This window comes from Hippocampus bargibanti, linkage group LG14 (assembly GCF_051943395.1).
Source record: "Hippocampus bargibanti isolate YZ-2025 linkage group LG14, ASM5194339v1, whole genome shotgun sequence".
Lineage (NCBI taxonomy): Eukaryota > Metazoa > Chordata > Actinopteri > Syngnathiformes > Syngnathidae > Hippocampus > Hippocampus bargibanti.
The window spans coordinates 1,681,255-1,697,842 of record NC_142747.1 but is presented as its reverse complement, the minus strand read 5'-3'; the positions used below and the strand labels follow the sequence as shown (position 1 = coordinate 1,697,842).

General features: G+C 41.4%; 1 protein-coding gene across 10 annotated transcripts in view; it reads left to right on the top strand.

The window, feature by feature from the left end:
* The window catches only part of brip1 (BRCA1 interacting DNA helicase 1), a 106,240-nt gene that overhangs the window by 39,347 nt on the left and 50,305 nt on the right, over positions 1 to 16,588 (top strand). For 7 of the 10 annotated variants that reach the window (XM_089013311.1, XM_089013308.1, XM_089013312.1 and 4 more), the window contains exons 15-18: positions 1,941 to 2,062; positions 5,479 to 5,591; positions 5,665 to 5,747; positions 11,079 to 11,250. In XM_089013311.1, the coding sequence (XP_088869437.1) occupies positions 1,941 to 2,062; positions 5,479 to 5,591; positions 5,665 to 5,747; positions 11,079 to 11,242 (482 nt within the window). In that variant the 3' untranslated portion in view covers positions 11,243 to 11,250. Of the gene's footprint in view, positions 1 to 1,940; positions 2,063 to 5,478; positions 5,592 to 5,664; positions 5,748 to 11,078; positions 11,251 to 11,485; positions 13,254 to 14,490; positions 15,488 to 16,588 lie in introns of those variants that run through there. The other 3 variants (XM_089013313.1, XM_089013304.1, XM_089013306.1) reach the window with 3 other exon arrangements.

Here is a 16,588-nt window from a genome sequence, read left to right as displayed (position 1 = left end):
TTTTGGTTTCAACCAATAAGCGCCGATGCAACCAAAATAGCAGATTGAAGCAGTTTTGAACAACGACAACACGTAAGCTAGCGGAGACGACGCGACCCTCGAGGTCGGACAGATAGCCATTGATTTTATTTTTCAATCATTCATCTTCCAAACTGCTTAGGGTTGCGGGGGGTGCTGGAACCATCCTAGTTGCCCTCAGCCAACAGGCGGAAGACCCCTTGAGCAGGTTGCCAGCCAATTGCAGCGCACACAGAAACGAACAGCCATTTGTGCACACACTCACACCCGGGGATAATTTGGAGTGTTCAATCAGCCTGCTCCGCATGTTTTTGGAATGTGGGAACAAACCAGAGGGCTCGGAGATAAACTACGCAGGTCCAGGGAGAACATGCATACTCCACACAGAGGGGCTGGAACAGCGATTGAACCCACGACCTCTACAATGTGAAGTCTGCTTGCTCACCACTCGAGTACCACTCTGATATTATTTTTATTTACAGTAAAGTCTTGTTATATCGATATTCAAGGGAGTCCGAAAAAATATCGATATAACCGGGACTATCGATATATCCGACCCTGTTTGCATGTAATTTTCTCCATGCGTGCATAGAAATAGTATCGATATAACTGGGACTATCGATATATCCGATATCGATATAACGAGACTTTACTGTATATAAATAGAACACACACATAATCATGTTAACATTGGTAGGATTACTTGTGGCCCAAAGTATATGGCGAAATTTTATGGTATGCTGTGTTCATTATACCGTAAGCACACTAACAGTGTTAAACAACATACCGTATTTTGATCAGAATCAGAAATCAGAATCACAGCAGCAATTTGAAAGGGGGATGGGCTGGGTCGGGTGAAAGGATAGAAAAACAGGATATTCTAAGCATAGTAAAATGAAAAAATGGCAACTGTATACTGTGAATGTGCAAAACCGTTTCATAAAAAAACTGTACATAGTATCAAGAAAGGCATATTGATATATGTAGCTATATTGCATCAAGCCATATTTACAGGACAAGTGGCAATTTTTTTTTTCACATGTGATTATTGAGAATTGCAAAGCCTGACAGCAGTCGGTAGGAATGAGCGGTGGTACCTCTCCTTCTGGCAGCGTGGCTGGCTTGCTGAAGGAGCTCCCCAGGGTGGGCAGGAGGGGGTGGGAGGGGCTGTCCATCATAGCTTTTAGTTTAGCTAGCGTCCATCTGTTGCCCACCTCCTCCAGAGTCCAGCAGAGCAGCCTAGGACAGAACTGGCCCTCTTGACAAGGTGCTCCAGTCTTTTCCTGTCCCGGGTGGTGATGCTGCCTGACCAGCAGACAATTCCATAGTGGATGGCAGAAGCCACCACAGAGTCATAAAACGTTTTTAGAAGTGACCCCTGAACCCCAAAAGACCTCAGTTTCCTGAGTAGGAAGAGGCGACTCTGCCCCTTTGTGATTAGGGCATCCGTGTTTGTAGTCTGGTCCAGTTTATTGTTGAGAGTAACACCCAGGTACTTGTAGATTTTCAATTTATTAAATGAACCCGGAGTACCCAGCTGCTTATATAATGGTTATGGTTAATGCATAGTTTACATTTACCCTTTAAATTGTATATTTTGAGGATCAACAATCTTGATTATGAATATCAGTTAAAATGGATTAACATTTACGGAACCCAAAATTATTTACTATGTATTCCCATCAGGTAATCCAATGGAACCTAAAAATGGAATCTGGTATTTCTGAAAATCCTCAGGCCTGACAATAAGCTCTTATATTCCATTTTGGGAACAGCAAGATGTGATCCATTTTCTCCTGGTTTCAAACCTCAAGTTCTTACAAATGCTCTTCAATTTCATTCAAGTTAGTTAATACAAGTACAAATCAAAGCTTAGTTTATTTTATTTGCATTTTCTATTTTTCATGGTTTAATTCTCATAGATGGTGCACTCCTCCTGGCTGTGTGTCGGGGAAAAGTGAGTGAAGGACTGGACTTCACCGATGACAATGCCAGAGCAGTGGTCACGATTGGAATTCCTTTCCCAAATATCAAAAACCTCCAGGTAAGTCAACAACTGCTGTTCAGCCATGATCTTCTTTCGCATTGTAAGATCAGACAGACTCAAATCCATTTTATCAGAATCAGAATCAGAATCATCTTTATTGCCAAGTATGTAGAACACACAAGGAATTTGTTTCCGGTAGAACACGCTGCACTAGTATCGTTGTCAAAAAAAAAAAAAAAAAATGCTAAGTGGCACTATACAGTTCCATTTTGGTTACTGTTGAAATAGTTCAAAGAGTTCAAAGAGTGGGGGAAGAAGCTGTTTAAATGTCTGCTGGATTTGGTGCGCATGGATCGGTAGCGCCTGCCTGAGGGGAGTAGCTGGAAAAGGTGGTGGGCAGGGTGCGGAGGGTCCAGTAGGATTTTCCGCGCCCTAGTTTGGATTCTTGCAGTGTGCAAGTCCTCGAGAGTGGGTACTATATATATATATATATATATATATATATATATATATATATATATATATATATATATATATATATATATATATATATATATATATATATATACTATAGGAATTTATAGACCACTTTCAAACAAGCAATGCTGCATACATGGAGCAACTATCATTTCCAAGCAATAAGTCAGTGACAAAGACAGTAAAAAAAATTGTATGCAACAAAATTGTAGGAAGCCTTTGTCCAGATATCCATCATCCACGAATCTATTCTCCCTGAGGTCTGTGGAGAGTGATAATCAAAACTCCATGCACTTGCTGTGAAGAAACACCCACCAATATTAAATTCTTTGATTAGTGATGCTGGCTCCATCCAAGTAACTGTCAAGAGTGCTGCCTGGCCATATGGGCACCAAGAAAAGCTGCAATTTTCCCCATTGTGGGTCAATTAAAGGCTTTCTGATTCTGAAGCCTTTTACACGGGGCAAACAGTCATTGTTTGCCACGGGCGACATTGTAGTTACGGTTTCCTCTCGAGGGCTATTATGAATTTGGGGAAACCTCCACCACATATTAGATACAGAACGCACAACCAATTAACTCATTCACTGACAGACGATGTGCAAATATGTGTCCACTCCAGTGCCAGTGTTTATGTCATTTTCACGCAGGTTGCAGGACCCACATGATATTGAGTTTTAGGACTATATAAACATTCATTGCAGTGTAAAATACCTGGTTGTGAATAAAGTCAAGGAGCCCCAAGCCATTGAACATTTTTCGACGAAAGAGTCCTCTTTTGTTCACCGCTTGCTTCAAAGGTCTTCCACTTATTTGGAAAGCGGAATTAATATCAAGAACAGATTCAATGTTTGTGTATTTCAAACAGAAGTAAAATTTGATTAAACTCACCAATGGGTGAAAAGGCTGTTTGTTATTTTTGTTTACCCAGACGATGAAATGGCAGTACTTCAACGTGCAGTAAAAAAAAAGTTGCAAGATCTTGCATTCTTTGCGAGGGAATGCAAAGTTTTGCAAATGAGTCCAATACATTGTGAGGGAATACAAAGTTTTGTGAGGGAATACAAAACTTTGTGAAAAAACGCATTTTTATTCTTCAATGTCCCCTTAGGAGCTTAGTACATACCTTAGGGGCGAGGGAATGCAAGGTTTTTTTCGAGGGAATGCAAAACTTTGTGAGGGAACGCCAAAGTTTATTTTTTTTTTAAATACAATGTCCCCTTAGGGGCTCTGCAAGACTGCCATGTGATCAGAAATCACATTTTCAAAAACTTCAAAGTGGGTTCTTTCGGTTATAAGTCTGGCTATTGACTGCCAATGAAAACCTTACATTTTACACAAAACCTCCTTTGTTTTTTGAACATTAATGCTTGATGAATGATCCATCCAGCCATCTTCTGTCGCTTATCTGGTGTCGGGTCGCGGGGGCAGCAGCTTCATTAGGGAAGCCCAGACTTCCCTCTCCCCAGCCACTTCTTCCAGCTCGTCCTGGTGGATCCCGAGGCGTTCCCAGGCCAGCTAGTGTCTCCCAGCTGATGAATTATATCACAAATAATTTTGATTGCATCTTAATGTAAATTCACAAAATCATTCTATAGATTCTAATCTTCCAAATCCAATAATCATGTAGGAAACAGCAACTTCTTTTTTAATGGATGACCGTGTTTCTTGCTCAGACAGACACATCCGAATGAGTCGATTTTCAGGAGATGAGGCCCATCAACAACCTTGGTGACACTAGATGCCCCAAACTGCCAGAGGAAAAATTGTGTTGCTTCAAATACACCTTCCACATTTCCACCACCTCCAAAATCCAGTTTAATATAGTCTTTAGATGTTCTTTTCTGACAGCCGCCCCTAATCATGGTCTCATATATTTTTCAGGATGAACAGGTTTTAGATGGCAAGACCAAAGCAAGCGAATGATCTCTTGACATTTCAACTAATCCCTTCTAGCTTGTTTTTTTCTTTTTGCACATTATGACATTTGCTCAAAGCCATAAGTGGCTTTTTCACATATGTTAACTGTCATGTTGGATTGGAAGATGTCAGTATACAGGCCAGGTTTCTTTGGTAGCCAGAATGCTAAAATAGGTCAGGATTGGATTTAGATGACAGCAACCCTCTGGGCTACTGGCATTTTGTGCAGGATCTGTAGGTTTAGAAGTTATTTATTTATTTGTTTTAATTGCTCAACTGTCTCATGTGTTACATGGCAAACGTGAGCATTGAATCATTTGACATTTATAGGATTGTTCAAGAGAACCACTGTGTACTGATGATGCAGGTGATGTGATTCTGTGTTTTGCCACAAGGCCAGACTTTCGTGCTTCTGTCAGTACCTTTGCTCAGACATCGTCATACATTTTCAGCAAGTGTTTTCATTTGGTGTAATTGTTTGAACAAAGGTGAGCTATGCTACAGTGACTTTGTTTCATGCACATGAGGGAACACGGTGTACCTGTCACATCCCTTTGGTACCTTTGGACGAACAAATAGTACCTGTCAAGATTGGTTATAGCTCTGTTCAGTCACCTTCCCTTCGTCGCTACCCCTCAGACGGCAGATGAACTTTTCACTTGTCCATTTCAAAATGTTGATGATAACAGTGAACATCAACAGAGTCCAGTGTTTGGAAGAATTCCAATTATTTTTCTTCAATAATGGATCATGATGCTGAGATAACCTCACTTTCCACCACTGAATTCTGTGAAACAAGGTAAAACTCTTATGTATGTTTTAAGTTAATGTGACAGATGAAGTTACTTTCAGAATAAATGGGAAACTATCAGACCATTGTTGTCAATGTTTCTACAAAAATCTGGGGACCTTGACAAAATACTCAGCGACATGAGGACTTATTTCACAACCGTTAGGCAGATATGTTTTGAAATGTAGTTTTGAAACTAAACTTTGACTGGATTTTGATATCGAAAGGATGTGCCATTATCCGAATCAAATTACTCCAATGCTTAGGAAATAATGGTGTATTGTAGGTTGAACTCAAGATGAAGTACAATGATCAACACTCAAAGAGTAGAGGTCTTCTCCCTGGCAATCACTGGTATGAGGTGCAGGCTTACCGAGCTCTAAACCAAGCCCTGGGAAGGTAAATATGCTGTTTCAATTGTATTATTTCAAACTGAAATTTTAATATTTAATTCATTCTTTTATATGTTCAGGTGTATTCGTCACAGAAAAGACTGGGGAGCCTTAATCTTAGTGGATGACCGTTTCAGGAATAATCCAAACAAGTATATCAAAGGTAAAATGGTTAATTTAGATCATCTGTCTTTACTTTAAACCTGTACCTGTGGATGCTTTGGCAATCCAACAATATGTTAGCTTATTGCTTTCAATCATGCCTTGTATGTAAGTGTTCATTACACTAAAACTAATGATCAAATGTTTTTTTTGTCTCAGCTCTTGTGACCACCTGAGTCTGGATTGTCGCTGAAAACTGTGGTTTTGACAGTATAAACATAGATTTCAATTACCCCCTTTCCCCAGATTCACTAACTCGCCCCAATATATACACAGATAAATAAATACTTCAGTAATGTTCCCTTAATAAGGAAGACAACTCATGAGAATAATTTTTGTCCATCTGTCTGTCTGCCTGTCTGCATGTCTACGCATGCACACACACACACACACACACACACACACACACACACACACACACACACACACACACACACACACACACACACACACACACACACACATTCATACAGTAAATGTTCTCTCGTATGGAACCATATTTGCAAAGTTTAATCTGTCCAGATTAATGAATTTCCTTAACTGGAAAACGATGACGGTTAATATCCTGTATGAATCTGCAAGTATGTTGACAAAAGCTCAAGCAATAAAATAAAATACTGTGTATAAAATATATAATATGTATTAAATGTACAAAATAAGTAGAAATGGCCAGATGCATGTGTGTACGTGTGTGTGTGTGTGTCTCTACACCACAGGTGTCAAAGTCAAGGCCCTCGGGCCAAATCCGGCCCGCCACATCCTTTTTTTCAGCCCGCGAAAGCAAATCAAACTTGTTAAGTTCCATGATGATTGCTAAAACCTGAGCCAAAATTTCATATTTTTGGATGTCAACCACAATAAAAGTCATTATTCTTGACTTCAGATTTGAAAATGAGTTATTCATTAATTTGTTGTGTGCTCTATATGTAATATTTGAAGGGATTTAAACATTCTAATGGGTTCCCCAAATTCATAACGGCCCTCGTGAGGAAACCATAAATACAATGTGGCCCGCGGCAAAAAATGACTTTGACACCCGTGCTCTACACGTATAAATAGCGTTTGAGGATTTCCTTTTAGATATTATCATTTCTATACAGGTAACATACGATTTACGACCGGCACGAGTTACGACCATCCGTTCTTACGACCACGACCGCCAGACCTTTTTTTTTTATTTATTTTTTTATTCTATTGCCGCCTGGCACCGCTAAGCGGTGGTAGTTCGGCAACATTGTTGAGATCTGCAGCGTGTTTGCGATAAATTTGGTAGAATAAAGACTCGAGATTGTCCTTCTATTTTAGATCGAACAAGTTCGATGTTTATTTGCCGGAGCACAGCGAGCAACCGTGTTGGGGTAATTCGCCATACAAACATCTCTAAACATCGCTCGGTAATCTTTGTTTACATTTTGAACTCCCTGATACGTCATATCCTGCCTTCCCTTACATGATGTGGCATTTACATTATGTCACATCCTTTGGCGTCACACACTGCGTGCCGTATAAAATGTTCTCCCTTCTTGTTCGTCGCTCTCCTCTCTCTGCCTTCCTCCTTTGCTGACCTCCCACAATGTCTCCGCTGTCTTCAAGATTAAACCAACTTTCTGTTCTACACCTGGCTTCCTGATGATTTAACCATCCTCTTCCATCACACCCGTCGAAGCAATGAACCAAGGGCGAACGATCAAAATAATCCAACAAACCGCTTCTCTCAGCATTGTATAACAACTATTTTTTTAATCGCTGTCAAAGGATCATATGTAGCGTTGTGGATGGGTTGCTACACATTCAGCATTTTGTCTCATTTATCTTAACAGAGCATATGACAGCATTGCACAAAATAAGGACACAAAATAACTGTTTTTTAACAAACGCGTACGACAATTTTGGCCAGCCAGACAGCATCTCACTCGCACAGCAATCAACCGAGGGGGGAGAGTCCACCGACGACGACGCGGGTGGGAGTCGGCGCGCTGGACAAGGGTCCCCCATGACGAAAGCCGAGGCGGGTCGGGCGTCGGCGCTCTTGCAGGTGGGATAGCCACGACGTGAAAGTGCGCCGCATCGGGCCACGGCCGGTGCCGCCGCCTCTTTGAGACAGTTCGTTCTGCTTCGCGGAGAGGTGACGAGATGGGCGAGTCGGCGGCAGACGGCCGCTGGGTCGGGCCACGGGGTACGGCCTGGGAGAGGGCAACCAGTAGAACTTCGGCGTCCGCCTGAGTCCGAGCGTGTGTGTTGGGCGATCTCTTCTGGCTTCTCCATTAGCAGGGAGAAAGATTTTTCAACAGCGCGTATGCATGGGAAGCCATGCGTATTTGTGTCGGCAGAAAGCGTGTACGCCGACACAGTAATAAATGACGATGATACGAAATATAAAATGATAAAAATGACACTAAAAGTTTATTAATAAACTATAATGGGTTTGGTATATACAGTAAAGTCTCGTTATATCGATATTCAAGGGAGTCCGAAAAAATATCGATATAACCTGGACTATCGATATATCCGACCCTGTTTGCATGTAATTTTCTCCGTGCGTGCATAGAAATAGTATCGATATAACCGGGACTATCGATATATCCGATATCGATATAACGAGACTTTACTGTAATAGTATTCAATAGAAAACATTGCTTAAAAACAACAGATTGACATCGTATACTATCCTGTCATATAACGCTTGCGTCGACCATTTTGAATGCATTTCAACCGTTTTGTTGGAACGGAACCCGGACGTTTCCGGATGTTACCTGTATATTCATGAATTGTATTGTATTGGATTGGATTTACCTTTGTTAGTCTCGTAGTGGAGAAATGTACATTTCACAGCAGCAAAGTTATGAAAAGAAACAAATAACTCAAAAAACAAAATACAGGAGCTGGAAAGGCAACACTCTCACGGCCCCATCTTGAAGTCAAAAGTACAAAAAAAAACAATAACAAATAATATGACAACACAAAGTCATTCTTGCGTCACTTTCTGTACCCACTTTGTTACCTGAAGCAGTTTTAGATGAAAGAGGAGGATGAAAGCGTCCTTTTCACCGGTGGACTAGGGACGTCATGGTGGGATATGAATGTCTTTCCATCTATTTTCCATACCGCTTATTCCTCATTAGGGTCGCGGGAGGTGCTGGAGCCTATCCCAGCCGCCTTCGGACCCTGAATTGTTTGCTAGCCAATCGCGTCGCACACAGAGACAAACAACAGTCACTCCCACACTCACACCGAGGGACAATTTGGAGTGTTCAATCAGCTTGCCATGCATGTTTTTGGAATGTGGGAGGAAATTGGAGGACCCGGAGAAAACCCACGCGGGCCTGGGGAGAACATGCAAACTCCACACAGGGAGGCCTTAGCGGGATGCGAACCGGCGTCCTCTGCACTGTGAAGCCGGCGTACTAACCACGAGACCAGTGGTGTCCAAAGGCCCCAAAGGAGGTTTGATCAGGCCCGCAGGATTATTTAAAAGTGGAAAAATGCACATACGACATGGAATTCATGTTTTATTAATGAGGTGCAATTCAAGGATTGTCCACTGTTGTGATCAACAGAAGAAAATAGCAAGGTTTTTTTTCAACCGGGGTCTATTTTTCAACCGTGGTTTCAACACCATCATTAGCCAAAATGTCATTATCCAAACGGAAAAAAGTAGATAAGGAGTGTAGAATTTTCCATGAAAAATGGAACATGTTTTTTTTTCCAGAAATGCATGAGAAACCTTTGTGCTTGGTGTGTTTTCAACAAGTTTCAGTATTGAAGGAATATAAAATGTCAGCTAAATTTAGCCCACGTGAAAGTATCAGCTAGTCAGGCCAAAAGATGCCACATATCAGGAACAAAAACAATGGTTTAAAAATTCATTTCTTTATAAAACTCATTTAATCTTAAAGGACAACCGACGTCTCCGGACAAGTTGTGTCCATAATTTGTAAAATTGCTTCAAATGACTTCTACTGAGCGTATTTTAATAAGATTCCACTGCATATAGCTATATTTTACATTTTAAGACTCGCTCTGAATATTCAGGATGTCTTGTTTTTGAGTTGGTGACGAGTCCGTACGTGACGTCACGAAAGGACCGCCCCCTGACAGTAAAAAAGACGCATTGTAGCGTCCTTCCATCACGTCAATGTATTTTGCTGTGCATGTTTGGTCTGAGAACCGTGTTGCACCCAAAAGCCGCCAGAAGAGGGAGTCCAAGCTCCATATCAGGAATTTATCAGTCTGTGGAAGCGGAGGTGGCCACTGGAGATCGCCATTTTGTGCCTCTTTTCTGGTTATCCATTGTTGCCCCAATGTTGCCTCAAAATGGCATGGAATAAATTATTTAATCGATTGCAAACATGTATGCTTTCCTCTTCAGAACTATTTGAATCATATTCATAACTGGATGTGTAACAAGACAGCATATTCTCCGAATCTGAAGCCATTGTTTTGATTCTTCAGCAATGCAAGAAGTCTTGGCGTGACGTCACAAACTGGGGGTGGGACTTTCTGAAAATGCCCAATTCGCAGCTCAATTTTTTGCAGATTTTGGACACTTTTAGTCATTTTTATTAGTGTTTTGCATTTGATTAAAAATATCATACTGCGTGTTTGGGTATTTTAGATGCTATAAAACGTTTTTCTGATGTCAGTTAAAAAACAAAAAGAGTGACGTCGGTTGCCCTTTAAAGTGCATTACTATTTTTTCAATACCAATTTATTGTCAGTTTTGTGCCGTTGTAAAATCATTGGGATCAGTTGCAATGCATATATGTGAATGATAAAAGTAAATTGCACATTTGTTCATGAAACGAAATGTTGTGTAAAAGGAAAACTCATTAAATGTCATCATTTTCCTCATGTCCGTGTGCTTCTTTACACCAAAAGTAATGAAGTACGTGATATGTTGGTTATTCATAGCATGTATGGTATCATTTTAATGGTCCGTCCCACTTGACAACTACCGAAGCCATATGTGGCCCATATTGTGAAGTGAGTTCGACACCCCTTCACTAGACTAACGGGCTGCCCTGTGCACGTCTACTACGAGCTAAATGTTGAAAGCAAACACGAAGCTGTAGCATCCGTTGCCGAAAAGACATTGTCTCACATCTCCTGTCCCACGTAAATCCACATCAATTCCAAGCCGCGACAGTTCCACATACTATTTGAATCATATTCATAAGGGGAAAAGATGGAAATAGTTGTTGGTGAGAGGGAAGTCTTGGATTCACTGCTAAAGCTGCGGCCCCCGCAACCCAATCCCAGATAAGCAGTAGAAAATGGATGGATAGATTTTCCTGAGAAATGGTTTTCTTGATGTGCCGTTGTTCACTTTCAGGGCTCTCCAAGTGGGTACGCCAATTAGTCCAGCATCATGACACCTTCACCGATGCCATGGAGTCCCTTGCTGCGTTCTCTCAGGCACAAGAGAAGTGTTGCCTTCTGACAGACGACCAGGACTCAATCATCTCTTTCCCAAGCAGCGCATCTGGAACCACATGAATTCCAAGGTGATTTCTATTTACATTTTCTCATTTTTGATTATAGATACTGTACAACCATTTTTTATGCAGATATTTAACCATAATTGCTTCCACCAGTCTGCTGGCTCACTTGTCACGAAACTCCAACATGCATGTATTTTAAGAACTACAAATGCCGATTACAGTCGCTCCCCAACTTACGAACAATCGAGTAACGGTACTGCAAGTTATTATTATGTATTGCGTGCCTTTTTCCGCGTAGGACTTCTTTACGCCGCTAATACCGATGTGGGGCTCTGTGAGCGCTCGGCCACCATACGCCGCGCATCTGAGTCCCTCTGGCCAGTTCGTCACAGTGCCCGAGTCTGGACAGTACATTAAACATATCTCCAGCGTGCTTGACATTTCTTATTGTAAAATACATTACTGAAAAGCGAAAGGATTCAAGTGAGAGTAGAAGTTAAAAGAAGAGGAAAACCATTTCATTTGATAATAATGAAATGGCAATAATAAAGAAGCTTTGTGTCGGGCAACAGAGAGGTACTGAAGGCTGTGCAGGTCCAACTGAATAAAAAGATCAGAGAGGGAAAGAAGGCCTACAGGATGAAAATGGAGGAGCAGCTGCAAGCCAGCAGTGTCGCTGGTGTCTAGAAGGGCCTGAAAAACATCTTAGGCCACAAAAGCCCACTGACATTGAACGAGAAAGACAAGGACTGGGCAGATGAACTAAACCCCTTTTTCAATCAGTTTGACAAGACGTCTCTTGCCTCCGGCCCACCGTCAACTTCACCTGTAGCTGCTCCTGCACCCACTCACACTGTGGACTTCCCCTCCCTGCTCCCTCTCACGATCAGCTTCCCGCAACGAACAACTGCCCTCCCAACCGTTGCCACACCCTCAGCCGCCACTCTGTCTACTGGTTGTTGCCTGTCTGTCGCAACTGCGCAGTAGAAGGAACCAACTGAGGAGGATGGAAGTGAGAAAGGCAGCAGGTCTGGATAACATCAGTTCCCGACTCCTCAGGACCTGCTCTGACCAGCTGTGTGTGATTGTCCAGCACAAATTCAACCTGAGCCTGAAGCTGGGCAGAGGTCCACAGCTGTGTAAAACATGCCTGGTCCCAGTATCCAAGATTGCCCACCCAAAGGAGCTCAATAGCTACAGACTGGTGGTGCTGACGTCTCACCTGATGAAGACGCTGGAGAGACTCGTCCTCACCCACCAGCGAGCTCATTACTGGACCCGCTACAGTTTGCCCACCAGCCCAGCATCGGTGTGGACGACGCTATCATCTTCCTACATCACTCGGCGCAGCAGCACCTGGAGAATGGCGGGAGCACGGTGAGGATTACGTTCTTCGATTTCTCCAGTACCTTCAACACCATCCAGCCCAATCTACTGCCGGACAAGCTGCTGCATGCCGAAGTGGACCAGCACCTCACATTTTGGATTACAGATTACCTCACAAACAGGCCACAGTACGTGAGGGTAAAGAACTGGCTTCTCTGTAGCACTGGAGTGCTGCAGGGGACAGTCCTGGTTCCATTCCTGTTCACCCTCTACACCTCCGACTTCAATTACAACACCCCAACCTGCCACCTTCAGAAGTTCTCTGACAACTCAGCTCATGTCGGCCTCATTATAGAGGGAGACGATTGGGAGTACAGGGGACTGACAAAGGACTTTGTGGACTGGTTCCAGCAGAATCACCTCCGGATCAACACCGGGAAAACCAAGAAGCTGTTGTGGATTTCTGCAGGAAACAGTCTTGACCTGCACAGTTGAACATCCAGGGTACGGACATTGAGAGGGCCTCTTGGATAGGAGGCGAAACGTCCGAAACCTTCAAATTTGTACAGATGACGACTGAAGAAACTTTCTCATCATCATAGAGGTCCGAGGTTAACCTCAATGCCGCGTGGAGGCCTCCATGCCTTCAGTTCGTCAACAACTTCCGTGGCTTTAATCAGGAGATAATCAATAAGGACTTTCTCAGCACTCTTGTTCTCATCTTATTACGTGTGTCTCTCTTTCTTCCTCCAATGATGCTATGGAGGATAAATAAACATTTAATTTATCTTACTATGTTTGTGTGTCTCTCTCTCTCACCCTAACATAAGTACTGTAGTATTCTCTCCAGTTACACATGTAGTACTGTACATATCTTTAAAGAGCATACAGTATACAGTGGTACCTTGGCTTACGAACTTAATTGGTTCCCAGACAGAATGTGTAAGGCGAAGTCTGTATCCTAAAAAAAATATTTCCCATAGGAAACCATTAAAATGAGAATAATCCGTTCCCAGGTCCCCATAAAACATAATTTTCTACTTTCTAATTTTCTAAGCCCTAAAACTCCACAAAATATATCTTAGTTTATGTATAATAAATGGTATTATGATTAAATAAATAAAATGTACTGGATAATGAAGTCATTTTATTTACCTTTGTGATGGTCGTTGATGGCTTGATGGAATGGAGTGGCCGGTTTCATCAGCATTAAACACTTGATGAGGAACGTAGCCTTCTTTTTTCACCATCTTGAGGAATGATCCCTTGTTTGTGCTTTCTCTGTGATAATTTTTCCTTGTTCCTCATCAATTTTGTTCTGTTTAGCTGGGTTGATAGCTTTTTGCATCAAGTGTACAAATGGCTTGTGTGGGTTATTTGTGGAGCCTGATTGATGTAATTTTTTAACCTTGCAGTCTACACTGCTTTTGAACTCTCACTGTCGTCTGCCTGTCTCTTTAATGTTTGAACCCCCCCCCCCCACCACCACTGCTGCGTTCTTTACCAATCACGTGGCTTTAACCGAAGACTGAGGGCGGGGGATAGAGGACAAAAACAGTCGGCTGCCATTTACTTGTTAGGAGAACGGGCTCGTTCGCGAGCGACACATCACTCATTGTGGCAGCTATGTGTGTATCCCGAAAAATAGTTTGTATGCCAAGGTAAAATTGTTATGAATTTAACGTTCATATACCACAAAGTTCATAAGCCAAGGGGTTCGAAAACCGAGGTATCACTGTATTTGACTTTGTAATGATGTGGCATATTCACTTAATTTCGCTTTCATCTTATGTCATAGTGTATTTTATAAAAAAAAAAAACATTTCAATGTTTTTGACATTGGATGACATACATTATACGTTCAGTACCACTCATGCATATTCCAGCTGACAGTCCCAACCTCATTTTCAGCTCAGGTAAAAAGATGACGTTTGGAAAAAGAGCATTTGGAAACTTTTCATGTTCCCATCTTTGCAGAGAAACAACAAATTCTATCTCTCCAGACGAATACAGAGAATTATGTACGTGAATCATCAGCTGCAGTTAAAGCGACATCACGGGCACCCTCGTCCAACGCGGCTCGTGAATTGACGCCAACAAACAATTAAGATGAAAACAAAGACAGCCCTTTCAGACCGTCACATTTTTAAAGTGGAAGCAGAGGAAGCCACTTCCTGTGCTGAGATTGATTCACCATCTAGGATAGGTTTTGAAGCAGACCAAGGATCCTCCTTTCGGTTCCCACAATATTCTCCCTTTGACGAAGAGAACATGATTTCGGTTGGCACAGAAAACCTAGTCCTCAGACAGAGAAGAGACCAAAGTGTCTTTTTCCAAGGAAGAACAAATAGCCACAGACCAACAAATATGTACTGTGGCAAATGCAGCTCAGAATGTCAGCTTTTTTCTTTTTGAGTATTATTCTTTGTAAAAAAAAAATACACAATAAAGTAAAAGTTTACAATTTATCTGTAGTCTATTATGCTTTTATTGTAAGCTTCGAGGATGTGCATGCATATGTATATCCCCAAGGTACAGAGTAACACATGATTTTGAAGAGTTGTAAAAACATCCAATGGAAATCATTCAGGATTCACCTGATTGTTTTAACTTGTAAAGGAATTATCAAATAAAGGGTAACAAATATCTATACAGCAAGCCCCGAAAATATTTGGACAGACACACTAGTTTCACAAGTTGAGCTCAACATGCAACCACATTGGACTTGAAATTCAATATTTTGACCAGAATTGAAGTGCAAACTGTAATTTTTAATTCAAGTGGTTGGACAACAATATGTCACTATCAAGTGTTACCCAGAAACATTTTGCTAACATGTTTCTGGAAGATGTTACTGTTCGAAAACCGAGGTTTGACTGTGTGTGTGCGTTATATAAAATACACGTGTACTGTAGATATATGCATGACCCGGTGACGTGCGTTGAGGTTCGTGGCTGGTGAGGCACTGACGTCATCACAGTCAGATTTACAAACATATGAACTCTACAGAGCTTATTCACCATTTGATTTGACAGTTAACGTGTTTTGTTTCAAATGTCATGTCAGCATTCTTTATATAATATGTAACATAGAAAAAAAGAATTTAAAAAAAAACATTATCGTGTTACCTTTATTTATAAATGAAGTCCATGCGCCGCTCCTTCTGAAGAAAGGCATCTATACCTTCTTTATCTTTCTTCAGTTTTAAAAGTCTCTCTATTTCTTTCAATTTAGATATATAATCCTCCATTCTGAAAATAAGGCCAAGCAACACTAAAAAATGACTCGATGGTTGCACTTAACTTGCTAACTGTTTACTGTAGCTTGCTTTCACTAATTCTATCGATGAAAAGGTTTCTTCAGCCGTCATCTGTACTTCTTTGAAGGTGTCGGACGTTTCACTTCTCATCCAAGAAACTTCGTCAGCAAACTAAAGTCTTACTGGTAGTTTTGGCCCTATATATATACAGTAAAGTCTCGTTATATCGATATTGGATATATCGATAGTCCCGGTTATATCAATACTATTTCTATGCACGCACGGAGAAAATTACATGCAAACAGGGTCGGATATATCGATAGTCCCGGTTATATCGATATTTTTTCGGACTCCCTTGAATATCGATATAACGAGACTTTACTGTATATCCCTACTGTCCAGACATGGCAGTGCCGGACTCTGCTATAATAGGTATAACTTCGTATTTGAACGGTAAATGTGAACATTCTTGAACATTTTGAAAACAAATCCAAACATGGTGAAGTTAAATGGAAAAGAACTTTAAAGTACAAATCACTCAATAAGTATAACTGTTTAATTTATTTTTTCATTTGATATTTCCATGACGACAGGAGAGGCTCAGCCTCACCTGCCTCCCCTGACTGCACGTTACTGGCATAACCTAACCATTTTGCTGTGTTACTTCCGGGTAGAGTGAACGCTGGCGCGAATGGATGCTAATGCCAACCCGCACAAAAAAAATCCTGTGACTGTAAAGTGTCCTTGAGAGTTTTGAAAGGCGCTTAGAAATTAAATGTACAGTAAAGTCTCGTTATATCGATATTCAAGGGAGTC